The 17,551-nt window shown below is 46.3% G+C and overlaps 1 protein-coding gene across 1 annotated transcript in view; it reads right to left on the reverse strand.

Annotated features, from left to right (window-relative positions):
* Positions 1 to 17,551, reverse strand: part of SCML4 (Scm polycomb group protein like 4) — a 46,193-nt gene that overhangs the window by 12,394 nt on the left and 16,248 nt on the right. Inside the window, exon 5 of the mRNA XM_072857908.1 lies at positions 1,834 to 2,103. Coding sequence (XP_072714009.1) covers positions 1,834 to 2,103 — 270 coding nt within the window. The remainder of the gene's footprint in view (positions 1 to 1,833; positions 2,104 to 17,551) is intronic.

Raw genomic sequence — 17,551 nt, forward strand, 5'->3', positions numbered from 1 at the left:
CAGAATGATAGAGATTTTCAAAGCAAGCAAGTAACAATGTTGTTAAATCTCGGCTCCTCGCAGCTGCCAAATAAAAAGCTTGACAAAAGGGTCCCAGTTCTCCTAGGAGGCTCTAGGGAAGCAGTGGGAGAGGGGAAAATGAATCCTGTGCACAGTAAGCCTCTTGTCCTCCCAGCACCTGATTATGCCTGCCCAAGAGGCACTGAACAAGATCTGAAAGAAAGTGACTTTTCATTTCCTTTTCTTTTGTAACTGGGGCCCCCAGTTCCTAGTGACCACCTTTTAAAAGTTGTTTGCGGTAGTGCATTTCTATACTATCCATTTTGCTTTGAGTAAAGTTGACTCTATAAGTAAAGAAAAAATAATGAGGAGAACCAAACGCTTAGCTGTGCTCTGTATAACAGAGGGTAAACCAAGGAAACAAGTGGGCAAGAATAATAAAGTGATGGGTTTGGGTAAGTATTGAATATTTAGAAAGGCAAACTTAGATAAAGAAATACAAGGGTAAATACTGGTAATACATATTTTGGAAGAATAATGTTCTAAAATATTAAATAGTAGAAGTTCAGGAACAAGAAATAATACAGGTGTCGAGGAAGTGAGGGATGTGAAGGAATTATGCAAAGATCTGCAGCTACTGGAAAGAGGCTCTGGAGTGGCTACCAAGCAAGAATATGCAGAATCACTTGCAATTTCCAGGGGAAATGCAAAGGCAGAAAGATGGTGTAATGAGCTAATGGTAGACAAAGGGGCTAGGGGAACCAGCAAGGCTTCTGCAAATATATCAAGATTTAAAAAAAAATAAATCCTAGAGTGACAGTAGATTCCATTAATAAATGAGGAAGGGAAAGAAATTAATGACTTAAGAATGGCTGAGATTCAACTCCTTTGTTAGATCTATCTTCAAGATGAAAAATGCATAAATGAAGCTTGAATAATTAGTAAGGGGTGAAGACACTATTCGAATCACTACTGATAAAGACCTGTTAATGGAGAACTTGGAAAATGCAAACAAAGACAAAGTTAACGGAAGTTCAGGAATTAGCTAACCCATTTGATGAACCCAGGTCATTCCTAGAGAAAAAAAAACATGGCTAATAGGGAATATAGATAATGGGCAGAGCAACTGATGCAGCAAACCTAAATCCTAGCAGAGTAACTGGACAAAAATACAAAGAGAGGGAAGAAGAAGGGTTATTGAATGCAGTGGTTCTCATGGCATCCCTTGAATTTGCAGACAAACTTCTTATGACTTTGCTTCCTGAAGGATAAAAGAGCCTTGGGCAGTGAGCTGGATGATTTCTAAAAATACATGTTTTGCTGGGCAGTCTTTTTCTGGCCTGGTTCATGATTAAAAGGGCAGGATGGGCCACGCAGCTAGGAAGCAAAACCTTTTGCTAAAATGTTTTGAGGTAGGCACTAATGTTTAGGTTTGCTCTGCATCATATCTTGTACACAGCTGGTGTCACACAAATAACAGGTACCTGCCTGTAGGCAGTATCAATCTTTTGGAGGCATGCCTTATATATTAATATTTATATGTGTAAGTTGATAATGGCAGTTGTGATTGCCACACGATTATACATAATATGTGTGTTTACATAATTAATAACAGCATTAGAAAACATTCACCTTTTTACTTAATGATGAACAGATTGATCTTGTGTTTACATAGGTTATTATCTCTCTTTCTAAACAGAAGCATGTGTGGTGTGGATAGATGTCAACCCAGACGCACCTCACTAATTTTCCTGGGAATTTGGGAATGAGTTAAGACTCCAGCATGGCACCAGCATAGCAACACACATTGCTAAATGGAAGATGTTATATTACCACTTCTGTTTCCTTCAAGATAGGTCCCGTTCCTCGTTGGGCTGGAGGTCTGATGCCGCAGGCCAGTAGACGAGGATCCCCCTGAAGACATCTGGGTAGGACGATGGCTACAGGAGGAAGAGGAGCCTCCAGCAGGACGTCCATCTGCAGGACTCTGCCGCATGGCGTACACGGAGCCCACGCAACCGAAGGCAGAATCGGCAGGATCCACGCTGTACCGCTTCATGTTCGCAGGATCAACCAGGTAGTCCTCAGGTATGACCGTTTCTGCTCAGGAAGCCAAGACACAAAAGAAACATGAGTAAAACAGAACCAGTTTTAATTCAGCCCTTGAAAAAATTATATATTTTTTTTTGCCAAAATTCCCTTTTTTTGGCAAAAAGTTTAACTCCATTTCCAACTTTCTCTACAGACAGCTGGCTCCAGGAGGGATCCTTGCTGAGAATTAATAAATAATGAAGGGAAGCACAACCACTGAGAAGTCAGTAGAGTCACAACGGGGAAACTATGGCTTGATGTGACTCATCCGTGTCAGCTTATGGCAATATTCTCCATAAAGTCCCAAGCCACTGACTGGCGGGTCCTATTTGCCTCATGGTGCGCCCCAAATACCACCGAGACTGGAGGATTGCGCAGCTATTGTTTGCTCTGTCTTTCATTTAAAGACATGAAAGTTGAAAGGAAGAAGGCAGAAGAGGACAACAGGACAGGCAGTTTGTTGGGTTCATAACACCTGGCAGCCAGTAGGAGGGAGCGAAGGTAATAAACCAAAGATTTCTGGCTGCAATTACCAAAATTAATCAGAAAATATCCTCAGCTGCAGACATCCATCAGGCCCAGTATCCCACAAGGAGAAGAGGCTTGATGGCTAACAAGCATGCCCAAGGTTTATCATGGGCAGAGATGTGTGAGTCACTCGGACCCGGCTCGGGTTCAGACACACATGCCGGCATCACGTCCGCGTCCAGGTCCGCCTTGATTTGCTGTCTGGACTGAGACCTCCATGTCTGTGTCATCATCCTCCTCTGGCCAGTCCCAGTCTCCTCCCAACAGGCCTCGATGTCCAAGCTCCTTCCTCCTTGCCTTTTTTGTCTTCACGAAACATAGTCAAAGCTCTTCCTCCTCCTCATTCCCACTGCCATCTTCCCTGCAGAACCAGCCCTCCCCTCACCCAGCCCCAGGACCCTCTCCTCCACCACCACCACCACCACCACTGGAATACAAGCAGAGCCTCTGGAAACCTCTCTGAGATCCAAGCCTTCACATAACCCCTACAAATACCGGCAACCTGCACTTCAGAGATTCCCACTCTCACTGGGTGAAACAAGGTGTTAACATCTGGCAACCCCCAGATTAGGAAAGTGCTTCCCATTGCCCCATGATGTTTCTCTGAGCTGTTGAAAATGCCACTTTCCTCATCATGTGTACTCTCCCTCCAGACACATCTGAGCAGGGTGAAATTACCCATGTCGTGTTGCACATCTCCTCTGCCTGAGCAACACTCTCCTCCCAACGTATTGTGCAGCCTTACTGAGTAACAATAATTTATGCTGTAATTTATGCTACAAGACCCAAACCCCAAACATCGCTAATACATGTTGAGGCTGTATATAATAGAGTTTTCCTTTTAATTTACATTTTTACTCTTTTCCTTTGAAAAAAAACCTTGGCAGCTGCGTACAGTAGTTGATGTTAAACAAGCATGATTTAGTTTGACAACTCAAATACTCAAGAGTTGTGCCATGCCCACATCCTGGCTTGTGTGTCAAGCCACAGCACAGATTTTTGTTACATGTTTGACTGACTTTTCATTTTCTTGCTGCTGTCTTTTAAGACTTTGTCCCATTCTGGGCCAAGGCTGGACTCGCCATAAGGCAAACGTAAGTCTGAAGGACCGCTGTAAATGTGGGTAAAGTTTCCTCACTTTTGGGCACTTGCCTTTGCAACTGCAAGTAACTTTCCTTTAGCAAGGTTTTTTTTCCCTTAGATAATTTGGATTCTTACAGCGTGCGTTCAGGTATCCTGCTGCTTTCTGCCAGGGATTTCTGAGCTTGATTCTCACACAAATACAGATAGGGTGTAATTCAATTGAATTCAATGGAGTTCAGCTAACGTAACACTAGCATAATAGAAATGGGAATCAGACACTCTGAACCTTTCTCCCTAACCTCCAACAGATGCCAAAATTGTATAGCAATCGAGCTAAATACCTTGCTTTTCAGACTCCTCCCAATAAACCAAAGAAAATCCAATCAAGCCTTCTCATTCAAAGGAATTTAATTACTGTGTAGAACACTTGCAATAAAAGCCTCTTATGCATAAAGAAGACAGCTCTTTCTGCAGCATCCTGCCTGCACCACATGCAATAATTATGCCTCTTGTGAATCATTACCTCTTTATTCCAGGAAAAGAATGCTCTTTTAATATGATTATAATATGAAGAAGACACAAACTATCAAAACAACAAACAGCACATTAAAAGAGCCCTGCTAAATCAACAGCATACAGTTTTTATTACTAAGGATATAAATGACTCCAGAATTTGTGAGCGGACACCAGGGATTTTTTGACTGATGTCAGACTCTCTCAGTAGTCTGTGTGAAATAAGACATGTGTGGGTGAAATCTCCCCGTGGAAGGACACCCATGAGTTGTGTACAAGACTATGGCTATGACAAGGAGCCAGACACTGTCAGTTCTGTTCCTGACTCTGCCTAAGACTCTTTTCTTGATCTAGAGCAATTTATTCCACGTGACTCGGCTCCAAAATGGGAGTAATGATGCCTATTGCCACGGACCAAGCAGGAGCCTCCATTCATTACTGTTTGAAACATGCCCCAGTGGAAGGTGCTCTGGGAATTTGAAAAGGGCTATTCATGTCTTCATGGGACAGGGAGGAGCAGGGATCGTCTCAAGCAGTCAGGTTTCTAAGGAAGCCTTTTCAGAGCTCCTGATCTTCAAGTTGACATGAGGAGTCAGTAGATTACTAGAGCAACTCAGCAGAGTCACCTCCTCCTGACCAAAAGAAGCTTATGAGGAAATGCAGGTCACAGTTAGATTAGGAAAAAAGGAGACTGTGCATTCAAGTATGTGTGGTTACAGGTTTTAACTCGTACAGTTTTAAGAGGTGCTGGTCAGCTTCTGTGCTCCCTGCTGAGTGCGGGCTGCTTTGTAAAACTGCATGAGCTGATGCACCTTGAGCAACCATGTCTCGGTGAGCCTGTGCCCTGCAACAGGCTGCCCACCCCCAGGAGAGGCCCACACATGGGAGGGAAGAGGCAGACAGGCCCGGGGGACTTTCAGGGCACAGAAAGATCCATTATGCCCCTGAGGGGTGACACAGTCTCCAGTGACACTTCAGGGCAGGAGAAGACATCTGCATTTCATGACCCCCCTCCCAGCAGCAGAGAAAGAGATGAAGGTGACCAGGGACAGTCTGTATGGGTTCACCAAGGATCAGTCACACCGGACCAACCTGATTGCCTTCTATCATGAAGCGACTGGATTTGTGGGCAAAGGGAGAGCAGTGGATGTCATTTGCCTTGACTTTAGCAAGGCTTCCAACACTGTCTCCCACAATGTTCTTATATCTAAGTTAGAACATTGCAGTTGGGATGAGTGAGAAACTGGTTGGAGGTTAATGGGTTGTATGGAGGCCAGTAAAAAGTGGGGTACCGCAGGGGTCTAACCTGGCATCCAGGTTTGGTCTCTGCGATACCAGACAGAGATGGACAAATGGGTGAGTTCAGCGGAGGGCCATCAAGATGCCTGGGACCTGGAGCACTTGCCCTGCGAGGAGAGGCTAGGGGAACGGGGCTTGTTCAGCCTGGGGGAGAAGCAGCTTGGGGGTAGGAACCTAACAGCAGCCCCACAGGACCTGCGGAGAGGTCACCAAGAAGATGGAGCCAGTCTATTCACAGTGGTGCACGGCAGGAGAACAAGAGACAACGGGCAAAAATTGAAATGAAAGCTTCGGACTGGATGTAAGGATAAACCTTTTCCCCATAAGAACAGCGGGGCAGTGGCAGATGTTGCCCAGAGAGGCTGTGCAGGCTCTGGCACTGGAATTTTTCCAGATACAACTGGACAAAGGCCTGAGCAACCTGGTCTGACCCCATAGCTGACCCTGCTTTGGACAAGGGGTTGGACCAGAGACCTCCTGGGGTCCCTTCCCGCATGAATGGTCCTCTGGTCCTGTGATTGACGTCTTCTCCACTCTGAGAAGCAGCTGCAGAGGGTGGGGGAGGACCATGGCGAGGGCTCATTTATGGGGTCCAGGGCCCCTTACAGTGGCACAGGACGCAGCGGGAGGGATGGGTTCCACTGTCCAGAAGCTAGAAAAGACTGTGGAAGCTTTTTGTGTTCATATTTCTCCAGCTCCCTGTTAGTTTGTATCACAGAGAAGCTGTGCAAGTTGGGGCTCGACCGATGATGTGTATGACAATATCTGCATATTGTAAGCTCCCAGAAGACCTTGTAAAGTGCATAGCTTTCACAGCTACTAATCCCACTTTGACCAATTAGGGAAAAACATGTTTTCTAAGACAATAGAAGAAAACATAACTCTCTATTGAGGTTTAAAATGCAACAGTTTCATAAATCTGTAGCTTCGCCCTTCTGTATTCTGTTGCACTTCTGTATTTTATTTTCTAGGTAGTCAGCAGAAGGGCACACACTATTGAGAAATTAGTACACAATGTTTTAAAGCAGGATTTATGAGAAAGCTGCTTCGAGCCTTTGCTTTGAGCACAGTAGTCTCCATTACAACTGTTCACCATCCTGAGATGCTCAAGCCATTTTGGCATAGTTTTCCTTTCCATGAATGGTCCCCAGGCAACTGGATTGAAAAGCCCAAGTCTGTTACATCTAGCACACTTTAAAATGCAACAGTGGAGAAGAGAAAAAAAAGCAACTGCTTTCCCAGTTTGAAAATGCACATTTCTTTAGCTGAGTTTCTTTAAAGTAGCAGCCTGTATAGTTCCCAGCCAAATTCCTGAACATGGGTCAGCTGAGAGTTAACCAGCATGAGAACCTGCAGCTCACATCCCAGCTCTGCTGCAGACCTCTGGGATGACCTTAGTCAGGTTACCTGTTATCTCTGGACCCCAGTTCTCCATTAGGATGAAGAAAAATACTTGTTCTGTCTCTCACCTCCGTAACATTAAGTCCTTTGCCTCGGCGGTATCTGTATGCCTCCACAGCGTGCCACATGGATGTATACTGCACGTGTGAATGCAGAACACATACGGTGGACCTTTGGTAGCATCTGGGAATAGAGACACTCCAGAAAGACACAGAAATTATGCCTCCCATTGTGGTTTAGGAAAGCAAATGAAAAACAATTTCAGATCCAGCAGGAAATGAAGAAGAGTGTATACCCATGAAGGTTATACTTAGCTGATGTTTTCCTGGACAGGTCTAATCTCTCACTTTTCTTCTTTATCTTAAAAAAAGAAAAGCCCTTATTCTGCTAAAATCTCTCCTATAGGTAAAAGCTCTTTCTGCACTCCAGAGACACTCCTGTCCTCTCCAGTCTGCCTTGTCTCCTCTCCTCCCAGGCCAAACATGTCTTGTGCCGCTTTCCTCACCTGCTGCTGCTCCCACATCACTTCTCATGTTACATCCCTCTCTCCCTTTACCTGTCTCAGGCTCCCTTCCCTTATACCCCCTACCTGCTCCTCCCTCCATTCTTCCCCATCATCTCTTCCTATTGCTTCTTCCATCACATTCCCACCGTCTCGACCTTGCACCAGCTCTAATGCTGCTTTCCAACACCAGCAGCATCACCCTTTTCCCATTTTGCCAGCTATTTATTATATTTTTTCTATATCTTATCCCCCTTTTCTGTTTTCCCTCCTCCCATACCGCTGACCTGCACAGCCGTTTCTTCCCCAGGCTGTTCCCCTTCCATCCATCTCACACTTCCATTCATCCAGCTTTCCCTTTCCTGATACCCCCATGCCTTTCTCTGGGTTTGTGCCCAGATTGCTGCTTGGACGGCAGAGCCCAAGTTCAGGGCAGTGAACTGGGACCAGGGTCCCCATTCCCAGCTAACAGGCCACATCCTGCACAGCCACGCAGTGGCTGCATCCGGGTGAAGGTTGCATGGGGCGCCGATGGAAACCTGCACCCCCACCTCTGAGCATGCCGGACACTGATCCCCAAACCAGGGAGGTCCTCTTTTACACACCGGTAGCTTCCCAGGACAACTGCCCTTCCTTCTAGGCTAGTACTTTTGTGTCATTTCATAACCTTTTACTCCAGCACCTGCAATGCTTGATCATTTGTATTTACTCTAATTAAATTGCCCATTAACTTCTTTTCCTCGCAGCCAATATAGATTTCTTTCTTTACTTCTTTCTTTTCTCCACCCCCACTCTTCCTTTTTTGTGTCTTGTCTCCTATTCCTCATATCATTTAGTGATGGGCCTTGCCCTCTGACCCTTCCCTGTACCTTTTTAAGTGCTACCATATATTTTCTATAATGGGTTGACCAGCTGTGAACTCCATATTTTAAGCAGCATGATATCATAGCTTCCTCAGACCTCTCCTCTCCCCCAGCCAGGGCCAGCCTTTTCTCATCTCCCAGTCATTTTGAGAGGAGCCAGCCACAGTGTCAAAATCCCATTGAGAGACTCCTTGTACAGTTTTATCTTCGCCTGTATTTTATAGTTCCCGAGCTTGGCTCCAGCTCCCCACCCAAGGATGGCATTTGCCCTATCTGGGAGGCAGTGGGGGGGAACGGGAGGGGACAGTTTTAAGCAGCTGTGGAGGTTAGAAACCCTGCGTCTCAGCCTTCATGGAAGGAAAAATAAAAGTGGGGAAACACAAAAAGCAAATGCAGAAATGCAGAAGGAAATATTTCAGGTGAGTTTAACCATCAGTTCAATCTAGTGTAAGCCATAGAGGGAGTGAGCAGAGAGATCTAAACAGTATTTAAGAGTGTGAAAGATATGCCTTGGTTCTGAACTGCTATCTTCTCTTTTAACATCAGCTCTTAAAAGATTAAAAAATAACTTTTTCTGTGTCTGCCAAACAGCCTCACACATTTCTGTCCAGTCAGAAACGGACCATGCACCTTATCTTCCTTGTAGCTTGAGCCTGCATGCATCTATCTAAAGATAAGAGCTTCCTATGATGGATTAAGGCTTTCCAGCTCTGCCTGCTGTGATTTACTCTGGGATTACAGCACCAGCCCATTCCTTTTAGCTCCATCGCCCATCCAGACATGCAGCACAATGAAAATATGATGTCACCCCTTAGCAGGCATTTCTACACCGTGTCAACACCACTCTCCACTGTATGCATCTGCACCCCATGCGGCTGGGCAAGGACTGGACCTTTTCCACACCAGCCTGTGGCTGCCATGGTTTGGCTGGACAAGGAAAGCATTACAGGGAGCGACATCTGGTTCATGGCAGCGGAGCTGAGCTGCTTGCTGCTCACCAAGGCAGAGTGGCATGGAGACACATCCCCAAGGAGCCACAGCATCCCTGAGGCTGCTGGAGAGAGGCAGCGAGTGAGCAAGCAGCCCAGGGCATCCACCGACAGCAGTTCAGGGCTGTCACGCCTGCGTTTTTTGGTCTACAGGATAACTTTTGCATGGGTTATAGGAACACACAATTGCATCCACGGGGGAGAAAAGGGGGGGTACTAGTCAGTCAGAACAGGAAAATGTAAATAAGCCTCATCCACTTGTGAATGTAGGTATTATGAACACTGAAACCATGGTCACACTGTGGAGATAAAACCTGCAGTGAATTCTCCAGGGTTTAGTCTGAGGCTTTACCACACCATGTATCATCTCTCTGTGTCCTAGCTGCTAAAAAATATTTTGCGGTAACTGAAATGCCGAATCCCCCAAGGAGAAGCTGCCAGTCAGTTAACATCAAGAATCTAAATTTTTAGAGAATTTTCCAAAATCCAGTGTTGTCCTGATTACAAGGATTTCAGCATAGGCAATTTTTTTTCATTATTTAAACGATTTCCCTTGAGTGTTTGCAGCCCAGACAACACCACATTGTGTTTAATGCAGTAGAACCAGGGAATGAAACCGGCTGGGAACAGATCAACACAGTTTTATTGTCCAAACCGAGTAAAAAGGTAGAGTAAATTCACAAGCTAGCTGCTGACAAATATATTAGATTTAATAATAAAAGGTGCTCGTGTGTATAAACAACCCATTGAGGATTTTTTCTTTTTTTAAGTGCTTGGGAATGATTGAGTAAACGTCTTGTGTTGCAATGGAGAGGTTTTAGTCCTATCTCACAAGGTAGGCAAATTGTTTCGGCACTGCATACCCACGAGTGAAGGCAAAGAGATTTCAGTGACACAGGGATTCAGCCTTTAGAAAAGGTCTTCCTTTGGTCTCTTCCTCCTGATTTCAGACCCGCTCCTCCATTCTCTTCCCTTCTCCCTTGCTTTTATGTTACACCAAAGTGTACACCATGAAAAGGAGATTTATCGGGGTTGTATAGTTTTGTGTTTTAGCACAGCAATAGTTCTGCACTGGCAGAAGGAGACGGGAAAGGCTGCGATCGATCTTTTCTGTCTCCAGCTTCTAGCAGTACCTAGAGGGGCTTTTCTATCCAGGTAGTTTATAATGTACTCCGAATGCTTATAAATCAGCATTGATAAAAGTCACAAAAAGCTGTATATAGAATAGACTAGATGAAAATGACTGTGTTATTTGAAAATTTCAGGGTTATATATACTGGGATTCTCTGCAGCTGAAGTACTTACTGCATTTCTGTTCTGCTATCAAACCAAGTAAAAAGGATGAATCTCCCTGAATTATATTGCTTAGTACTGGCTTAAAATATTTAACAGCAATTTTTTGTTTGAAAAACAAATAATTTGAGACACAAGAAGTGACATGTCTAGAGCAAAGCACAGTAACTGCAAAATAACCTGCATTTGCCCATTAATTACTAATAATCTAATCCATAAATTAGGTAGAGCACATATAAAGCATGAGCCTGTGCATGTGTTTATACATAGGTATAAGATCCTTTATAAAGATCTGGCCATTCTCAGTCCCAGAAGCTAGGAACTCACCAATTCCCCTTTCTCGGGTCTTTTTATCCCCTCCTCTCCCCATGACCCCACAGAGCCAGTTTCCCTTCACACCAGTGTGCTGCACTGTGCCGTGCCGCTGGGAAGCTGGGCTTGCCCCGGGACCCTATCCCCAGCCTCACTACATTTTCCTTAACTTTGGCTTCTCTGCTGAAGTCTAGCAAGCCACTGCCGCCTTTTTGTTTAAATCACTTCTGTAACCTTACCTCTTCCATGAAGAAACCCACCATAAAGTACCTGATTCCTCAAACCTCCATTTGCAGCTTATTTTCAGTGAAAGGTGGGGACGTATTTCTCTTGCCCAGCTGCTGGTGTGCACTCCTCGCCTTCCACCCTTACCTTTCTCATTGCTGCCCGCGGCCAGCACCGTCCCAGCACAAACACCAAACTGCATATCACCGCCAACAGTTTGCTTCCGTTACGCTCTTAATTGCTTTAATCTCCTGCTCTGCACTCATTTTGCCAACAGATGAATGTTCTTCAGGCAGATGCTGTGTGTTACTACTTTCTGAAAGGCACTTTGATGTACTCTGTATAATTACCGCAAACAAATAAATCCTAAAGGAGCTGGGGAGCACTGTTGATTAAACAGGGGCCATGACTTTTCAAGAAAAAAATGGGTGTTTTATTTCCATGGAACTGGAAATGCCATTGTGTGTCGGTTTCCATTTATTTTGTAGTGAACTGGAAAAGGATAGAGAGAAACAGAAGGTAGATAAAGGCAGATAAAGAAGGAAGAGTCTTTTAATCTTTTAAGCTAAAAGGCTAAAAAAGAGAGCAACATGGGGGAGGAGAAAAACTGAGCTGAAAAACTGAAGAACATCCAAGGAAAAATCAGTAATGTCCCCTGAAAAAAATTCTGAATCTGCTTTGAAACCTGTCAAATGGAAATAGCTTAAACACAAGCCTCCCTTTCCCCCCTTTCAGCTGGCTCTGCTTCCTCCCATGGAGGTGCAAGCCCAGGCCCTGCAATAGGCGCCACGTACCAGGCAGTCCCAGAAGCAAGGGCCCTCTCGTCCAGATTCACAAAACACGAGCAAGTGTTCATCTCTCTTCCAAAACATTTCTTGTTTTGTCTTTTACTTCATAAGTGCTGGCTTTGCTAACTCTCATAGCCCCCTCCGCTGCCATAGCCAGTCTTTCTATTACCCTGGCTGCAACAGCAACCCAGCAGCAAGGAGCTACAAATCTAATTGCCCACAGCTTTAATGGGCGATCAGAGCCTACACCGACACATTGCATGCGGCTCCCAAGTGACGTTATCTAATGTGGCTTGAACTGGCACAAAGTAAGGATCCTGAGGATCATCGTTTCCTCCCCTCGCATCTATGAAAATCAGGTGGGTCATGCTGGCTAATGCACATGGCTCTTGAATGGGGGGTAGGTTTTTCATCATCAGTTCTGGCCTGTGGCCTGCTGATCTGACTGCTTGAAATATGGGTATATTGGATCACAGGTATTTGTATCAATATTTTAAAAGTTTAGGAATGGAAATTCCTCTTTCAACTTTAATTTAAGCTATTTAAAATCAAAGCCCAGACTCCTAACTTCAGACATCTCCTAAAGGAATCATATAGCTCTGTGGAAAAGTCTTAACCAGCTAAAACAAAGTTAAAGCTAAAACTGAAGGTAAAACAGAGTTACAATCAAATGATTTACCTGAGCAGGGCTCTCAAAGACTGTCCGTGCTTCCTCCACATGACTGCGCATGTAAAGCTTGAATTAAATGCTTATACCCAGGGGTATTTTTTTCTGTAGTGGATATGATCTCATCCATCATGCTTCATGCATTTACACCCATCATTTCATCCACTTTCCTTACACATACCCTTTGATATGGAAAAATAAAGCATCTTTTTTCCTGCCTTTAAACTCCGTTACATAGCTTAGCTCTCTCTTCTAACCTCCATGGCTGCAGCCCAGGCAATCTCCAGCACTGCCAGTGCCTGTGCATGGCTCTGAGCACATCTTGGGCTGAAGGACAGAAGGGCCTTTGGGCTTCTCCTCATTCACTGCTGGGAGCAGAGTGCCTACCCCTCCAGAGGGTAGCTTTTCAAAAGGGATCGGTTTTCTTGCACCCCCTCAAGACCGCGGAGCTAAAAGAGCCCAGCAGAAGGTGGGAAGGAGGATTTCCCTTGGGCTGACTGCTGGAGGGATGTCTGCTTATAGCTTCATTGCTTAGCATCCACAAGGAGATACAATTTCATAAACTTAAAGGAACAGAAAGGGACTCTTTCTTCATTTGGGAGTCAGCAAACACTAATCACACGGCTTAAAGGTCAGAAGGGTCAATTTATCCAATTCTGCCAATTATACAGAGTTCAGGCAAATTGTTTCTCAGGTGAATTTCATCTCTCCCATCCATCTCTTATTTTTCTTCCTGCCAGGATTTGCCCCTTACATTTCATTAGTTTCTTCTGGTCTAGGTTTGAAGGGCCTGAATGCTAAAGCCTTTACTACCACCCTCATGAAACCCCTCCACAAGAGCATTGCCTGACTGTCTCTTTTCTTTCACCCTCCTGCTTTTACTTCCTACCTCTTGTACTATCCTGAACCGTTCCTGTCCCTCCCCAGGTTTCTGAATGACACCATGCAGCTCCAGTTGCAGTTGCCTCTCTTTCTGCTCTGCCACAGAGTTACCAGCCTGGACACCTCCTTTCAGGAAGCCAGTCCTGGGGATGGCACTCCAGCTGCAGGCAGGACCTCAGTCTGGGGGTCCTAGGTGGGATGCCCTGTCCTGGGGCCGGCTGGGTCGGGTCTGGAGAGGGAGGAGGCACCCAGTCTGCTGATGGATGCACAGACTCATGCACACATGGAAGGAAGGAAGGAAGAAATGCCTGCAGCCACCCCACCCTGTCTCTGCTCTACTGCAGGCTCTGCCGTCAATTCAAATGCCCCAAAGACCAGAAGACAAACTTTTTATATTAGACTTTGCTGTGGCTGGATGGCTTGTGCAGTTCCTCTGCTCCCTCTTTAAGAGTGACCTTAATATTTTATTTATTGTTTAAAGGATAATGTTCATGGTAGAGGAATATATGAGGCAATAAATGGCCTTTGCAGGTAATTAAATGCTGAAGAGAGCCGAAGCTATTGATAGCCGTAAAAGCCATTTATTCCGAGTGTGCTGAGAAGCCAGGAGCACTGTTCCTCATAGCATGCAACAAGACAAGATTAAACAAGTCATGGTACTAGAAAGGGGAAAGACAACATTTTTCTTACCCTCTCAGGGCTTGAAATTTCTGAGCTGCTGTTTATTTGGTGCTTGGAACAGAAAATATTGATTGTAATAATATGTGGTTTTCTATCATGTTTTGCTTTTTTTTCCTAGCTGTTTTAGAAGGGCTTTGCACATGGTGGCAAGAATTATTGCCCCTCTTGGACAGCTGCTCAAATAAAGGCACAGCAGGGAAGGGTGACTTGCCCACACAATCAATGGGAAAAGTCTCTGCCAAAATCCAGCTCCCAGCCTCATGTCTTCCCTACTAGTCACACTCTTATAGTGCATTGCTATACACTTCCCGTACCAGCTTTTCAAGTGCTTGTAGATAGGAAGAGCCCACCTTCCTATATATAGAGGCACAGATGTAGCATAGGGTACCTCTACCTCCTGCTGTGCTTCTGCTCCATACGGAGCCCTACCTCCAGCCACTGCCACGAGAAGAGGTGCTGTTCTCCTGTGGACGGTGGTAGGGGACACCATATGGTATCTATGCATACAAACTTGACTTGGCCATGGGGAGAGGAGCAAGGCTGGGGACCTTATTCACAGACCTTCCTGTCTTCCCCCCTGATGAGGACAAGGATACAGAGTGGCCACAGGAGTCCTTGCATAAAGAAAGATTTGCTGCAGCTACATGCAGCCATGCACTGTGTGGAGCACAGCAATTGTCTAACAAACAGCACAAAATAACCAAAACCCAAGGTTCAGGACAGAAAGAGCGAGGAAAGGATTGACTGAAGGGGAAAGAAGATGCTGCTTATCAATTTGATGCTTCCCACGTACGAGAAACTACTTCAGTTTCTGTGCCCACTATCAGGTTGATAAAAAGTTTTACAGCAAACATACTTTCCTCTGAAAAATAACAGTCTAACATTGCATAGGTGCATGTCAACAGTGTGTAGGTGTTCAGGTGCGTGTCAACAGTGTGTAGGCGTTCCAGAAATATCCCTTTCCTGTCCTCACTTCCAAGGCTCCAGTAGCTCAGGATGGGAGAACTAATGAAAGCTAAACGCAGAGGGTGAAGTGTGGAGGAACTTCACAGGATCTTTGTTGGCTTCCCATCCATGTAGCCCCTGGCACACTTCACAGCATTTTCTGCAGAGTTCACCTAGATCTTGCCATCATTTTAGTTCAAACTGCACTACCACTCTCATGGAAAATTCTGGGGTGCCAGTCCAGAGGTGCTTTGAACCCAGGTGCTGTGGAGACAGGTAGCATCTCAGGGTTTGCTGTAATGCAGACCTGAAGCCGGGCACTTCCCGGATGAAGTCCTGGGAGTCATCCAACAGCTGCTCCCCACAAATTGCTCTCATGAGCCAAGAAGCTCCGTCACAGCAGAGAAAGAGCCGTGGGGTATGTCTCCAGATGTGCCAAGACAAGGCAGTGAAGCCACTGATGTTGGGAGAGGGCTGGAGAGGGACCCTCGCCCCACGTGTGGGGCCACTGGGTGCTGGTGCAAGAGACGTTGGCAAGGCAGGCAGAGCATGGGGGCTCAGGTGCAGGGAGGGTAATGCACAGCCAGCAAGGCTCATTGCAGAGCCCGGTGCTGGGTACAGCCCAGTGAGCGCGTACTTCTTAGACATGTAAAACATTGTTGTAAGTGATGTATGCATATATCAACAAATCCCACCTGGCCTGTACGCAGCCATTAGCATCTGGCAGTTTGCTGTGAGCACAGGTGAATAATGGCTTAGGGGCATGTGCTTTGGGGCAAGGTTAAAAGGTGACTCCTGTATGGTGTAAGTGGATTAATATGACTGGACACGATGCTGGCTTCTCCTCTCACTTCTGCCAGTGTAAATCAAGACAACTGCACCGAAGTCAATAAATGTATTAAATTCATTGGTACACAGGGGCTGAAAAGCACATGATTTTAAAAGAAAGAACATTTCGATTACAAGCTGGAGAACAGAAACAATGAAAAATGTGGCTGCTTTGCATGGCTTCCTGCAGTGCTTTATTATGGCCCTGCTCCTTCCATGCGAGCTCTGTCCCAACAGGCACCCTCGCAGATGCATCTATGAGAAGAGCTCCTACTGTCTTCCTTATTATTGCCACTACAGGGAAACCCCATCTCTGTTGTCTGTAGCAGAGGCCCCTCCTGTGCTGACCTTGCTGCAGAGAAACACTGGCTCCCGGGGAGATGGAAGGAGATTTAGGCAATGCAGCATTAAACTTAGACTCAGTGGCTCAGGCCCCAGTGCCTAAAACTGGAGTTATTCCACTGGTGCCAATGGAGCTGTTGAATACAGCCTGACATGATGAACAGGAATATTATGTATCTTCCTGGCTCCGGCTGAGTGCAGCATGAAGGGTGCAAGGCCATCACTCCAGTTCCTCTGCCGCACAGCCACGGACAGACAGCTCTTGAGCTGGGCATGAGTTGCCCTGGGGAAGCGGCAGCTTTTCCCCTCTCCAAAATTCCCCATTTCGAGGGCTTTATGTGGCAGAGTTAATTTCTCCTTCCGTGCCTTTGTGTGCGCTCTGGGGCCAAGCAGTAATCTTGTAGGTGGGTCTTCCAAACAACTACCTGGCTGCACCGAAACCAGCCCCCGGCTCTCCAGCCTGCATCCTGGGGCCCACAGCAATACAGACAGCGGGTTAGCTGGTGAAGCTGCTGAGCTCCCCCCAGCCACCCCCAGGTCCATGGACAGGCTTCGGCAGAGCAACCCAGGTTCACCAAATTTGGTACACCAGGTTGGTGGTCAGCAGAGTGCTGAAAGTATCCTCAAGTCCTGCCTCACCGTATTTCTGTTAATCTTTGGTGGAAGAAGAGTCCCCTTTTGGGGCTGCCAGCTCAGAGAGCCACCTGAGCACCCAGCTGCTCTGAAAACAGCCATCACAGTCTCATCACAGTCTCCCTCACTGTGGGACCAGGTGGCTCCTCCATCACCTCTCCCGCATCCCCACTTCAACAGGGAAGCACCCAAATCTCTGCAGGTCATGCTGGCCCACACTACGGCTCTCTGCCTAGCAGGTCAGTGGCTATCAGCCCCTCAGGTGAGCAAGCTGGAGCCTGGTGGGGCAGTTATATGTATAACCCCCATGTATAACCGCTGCCCTCAGCTATTTCACAGCTCACATTCTCCACTGTACCACAGTGCTGCTGGTGATGGAGATATAAAAGCCCCAAGAGCCACTGCCTCTTCCCTCATCTCATTCCTGGGCAGAGGGGAGGAGAGCCCAGGCCAGCACTAGCCCTGACTAGCCCAGGCTGCCCAGACCATACTGCCTCCAGGGGGGCTATTAATTGCCCCCCAGCAGTGGGAGAGCCAGGGAAGAGAAGCCTTCCCTACAATGCATGTCTCCTGCCTGGTCTGGGCAGAGGCAGTAGGAATGGTGTCAGGGACATCTGCATTGAAATTATGTAGGAAGGGAGATGCTCAGAGTGTAACAGCCACTGTAAAAGCTCCAGTTGTGGAGT

This window comes from Ciconia boyciana, chromosome 3 (assembly GCF_034638445.1).
Source record: "Ciconia boyciana chromosome 3, ASM3463844v1, whole genome shotgun sequence".
NCBI lineage: Eukaryota > Metazoa > Chordata > Aves > Ciconiiformes > Ciconiidae > Ciconia > Ciconia boyciana.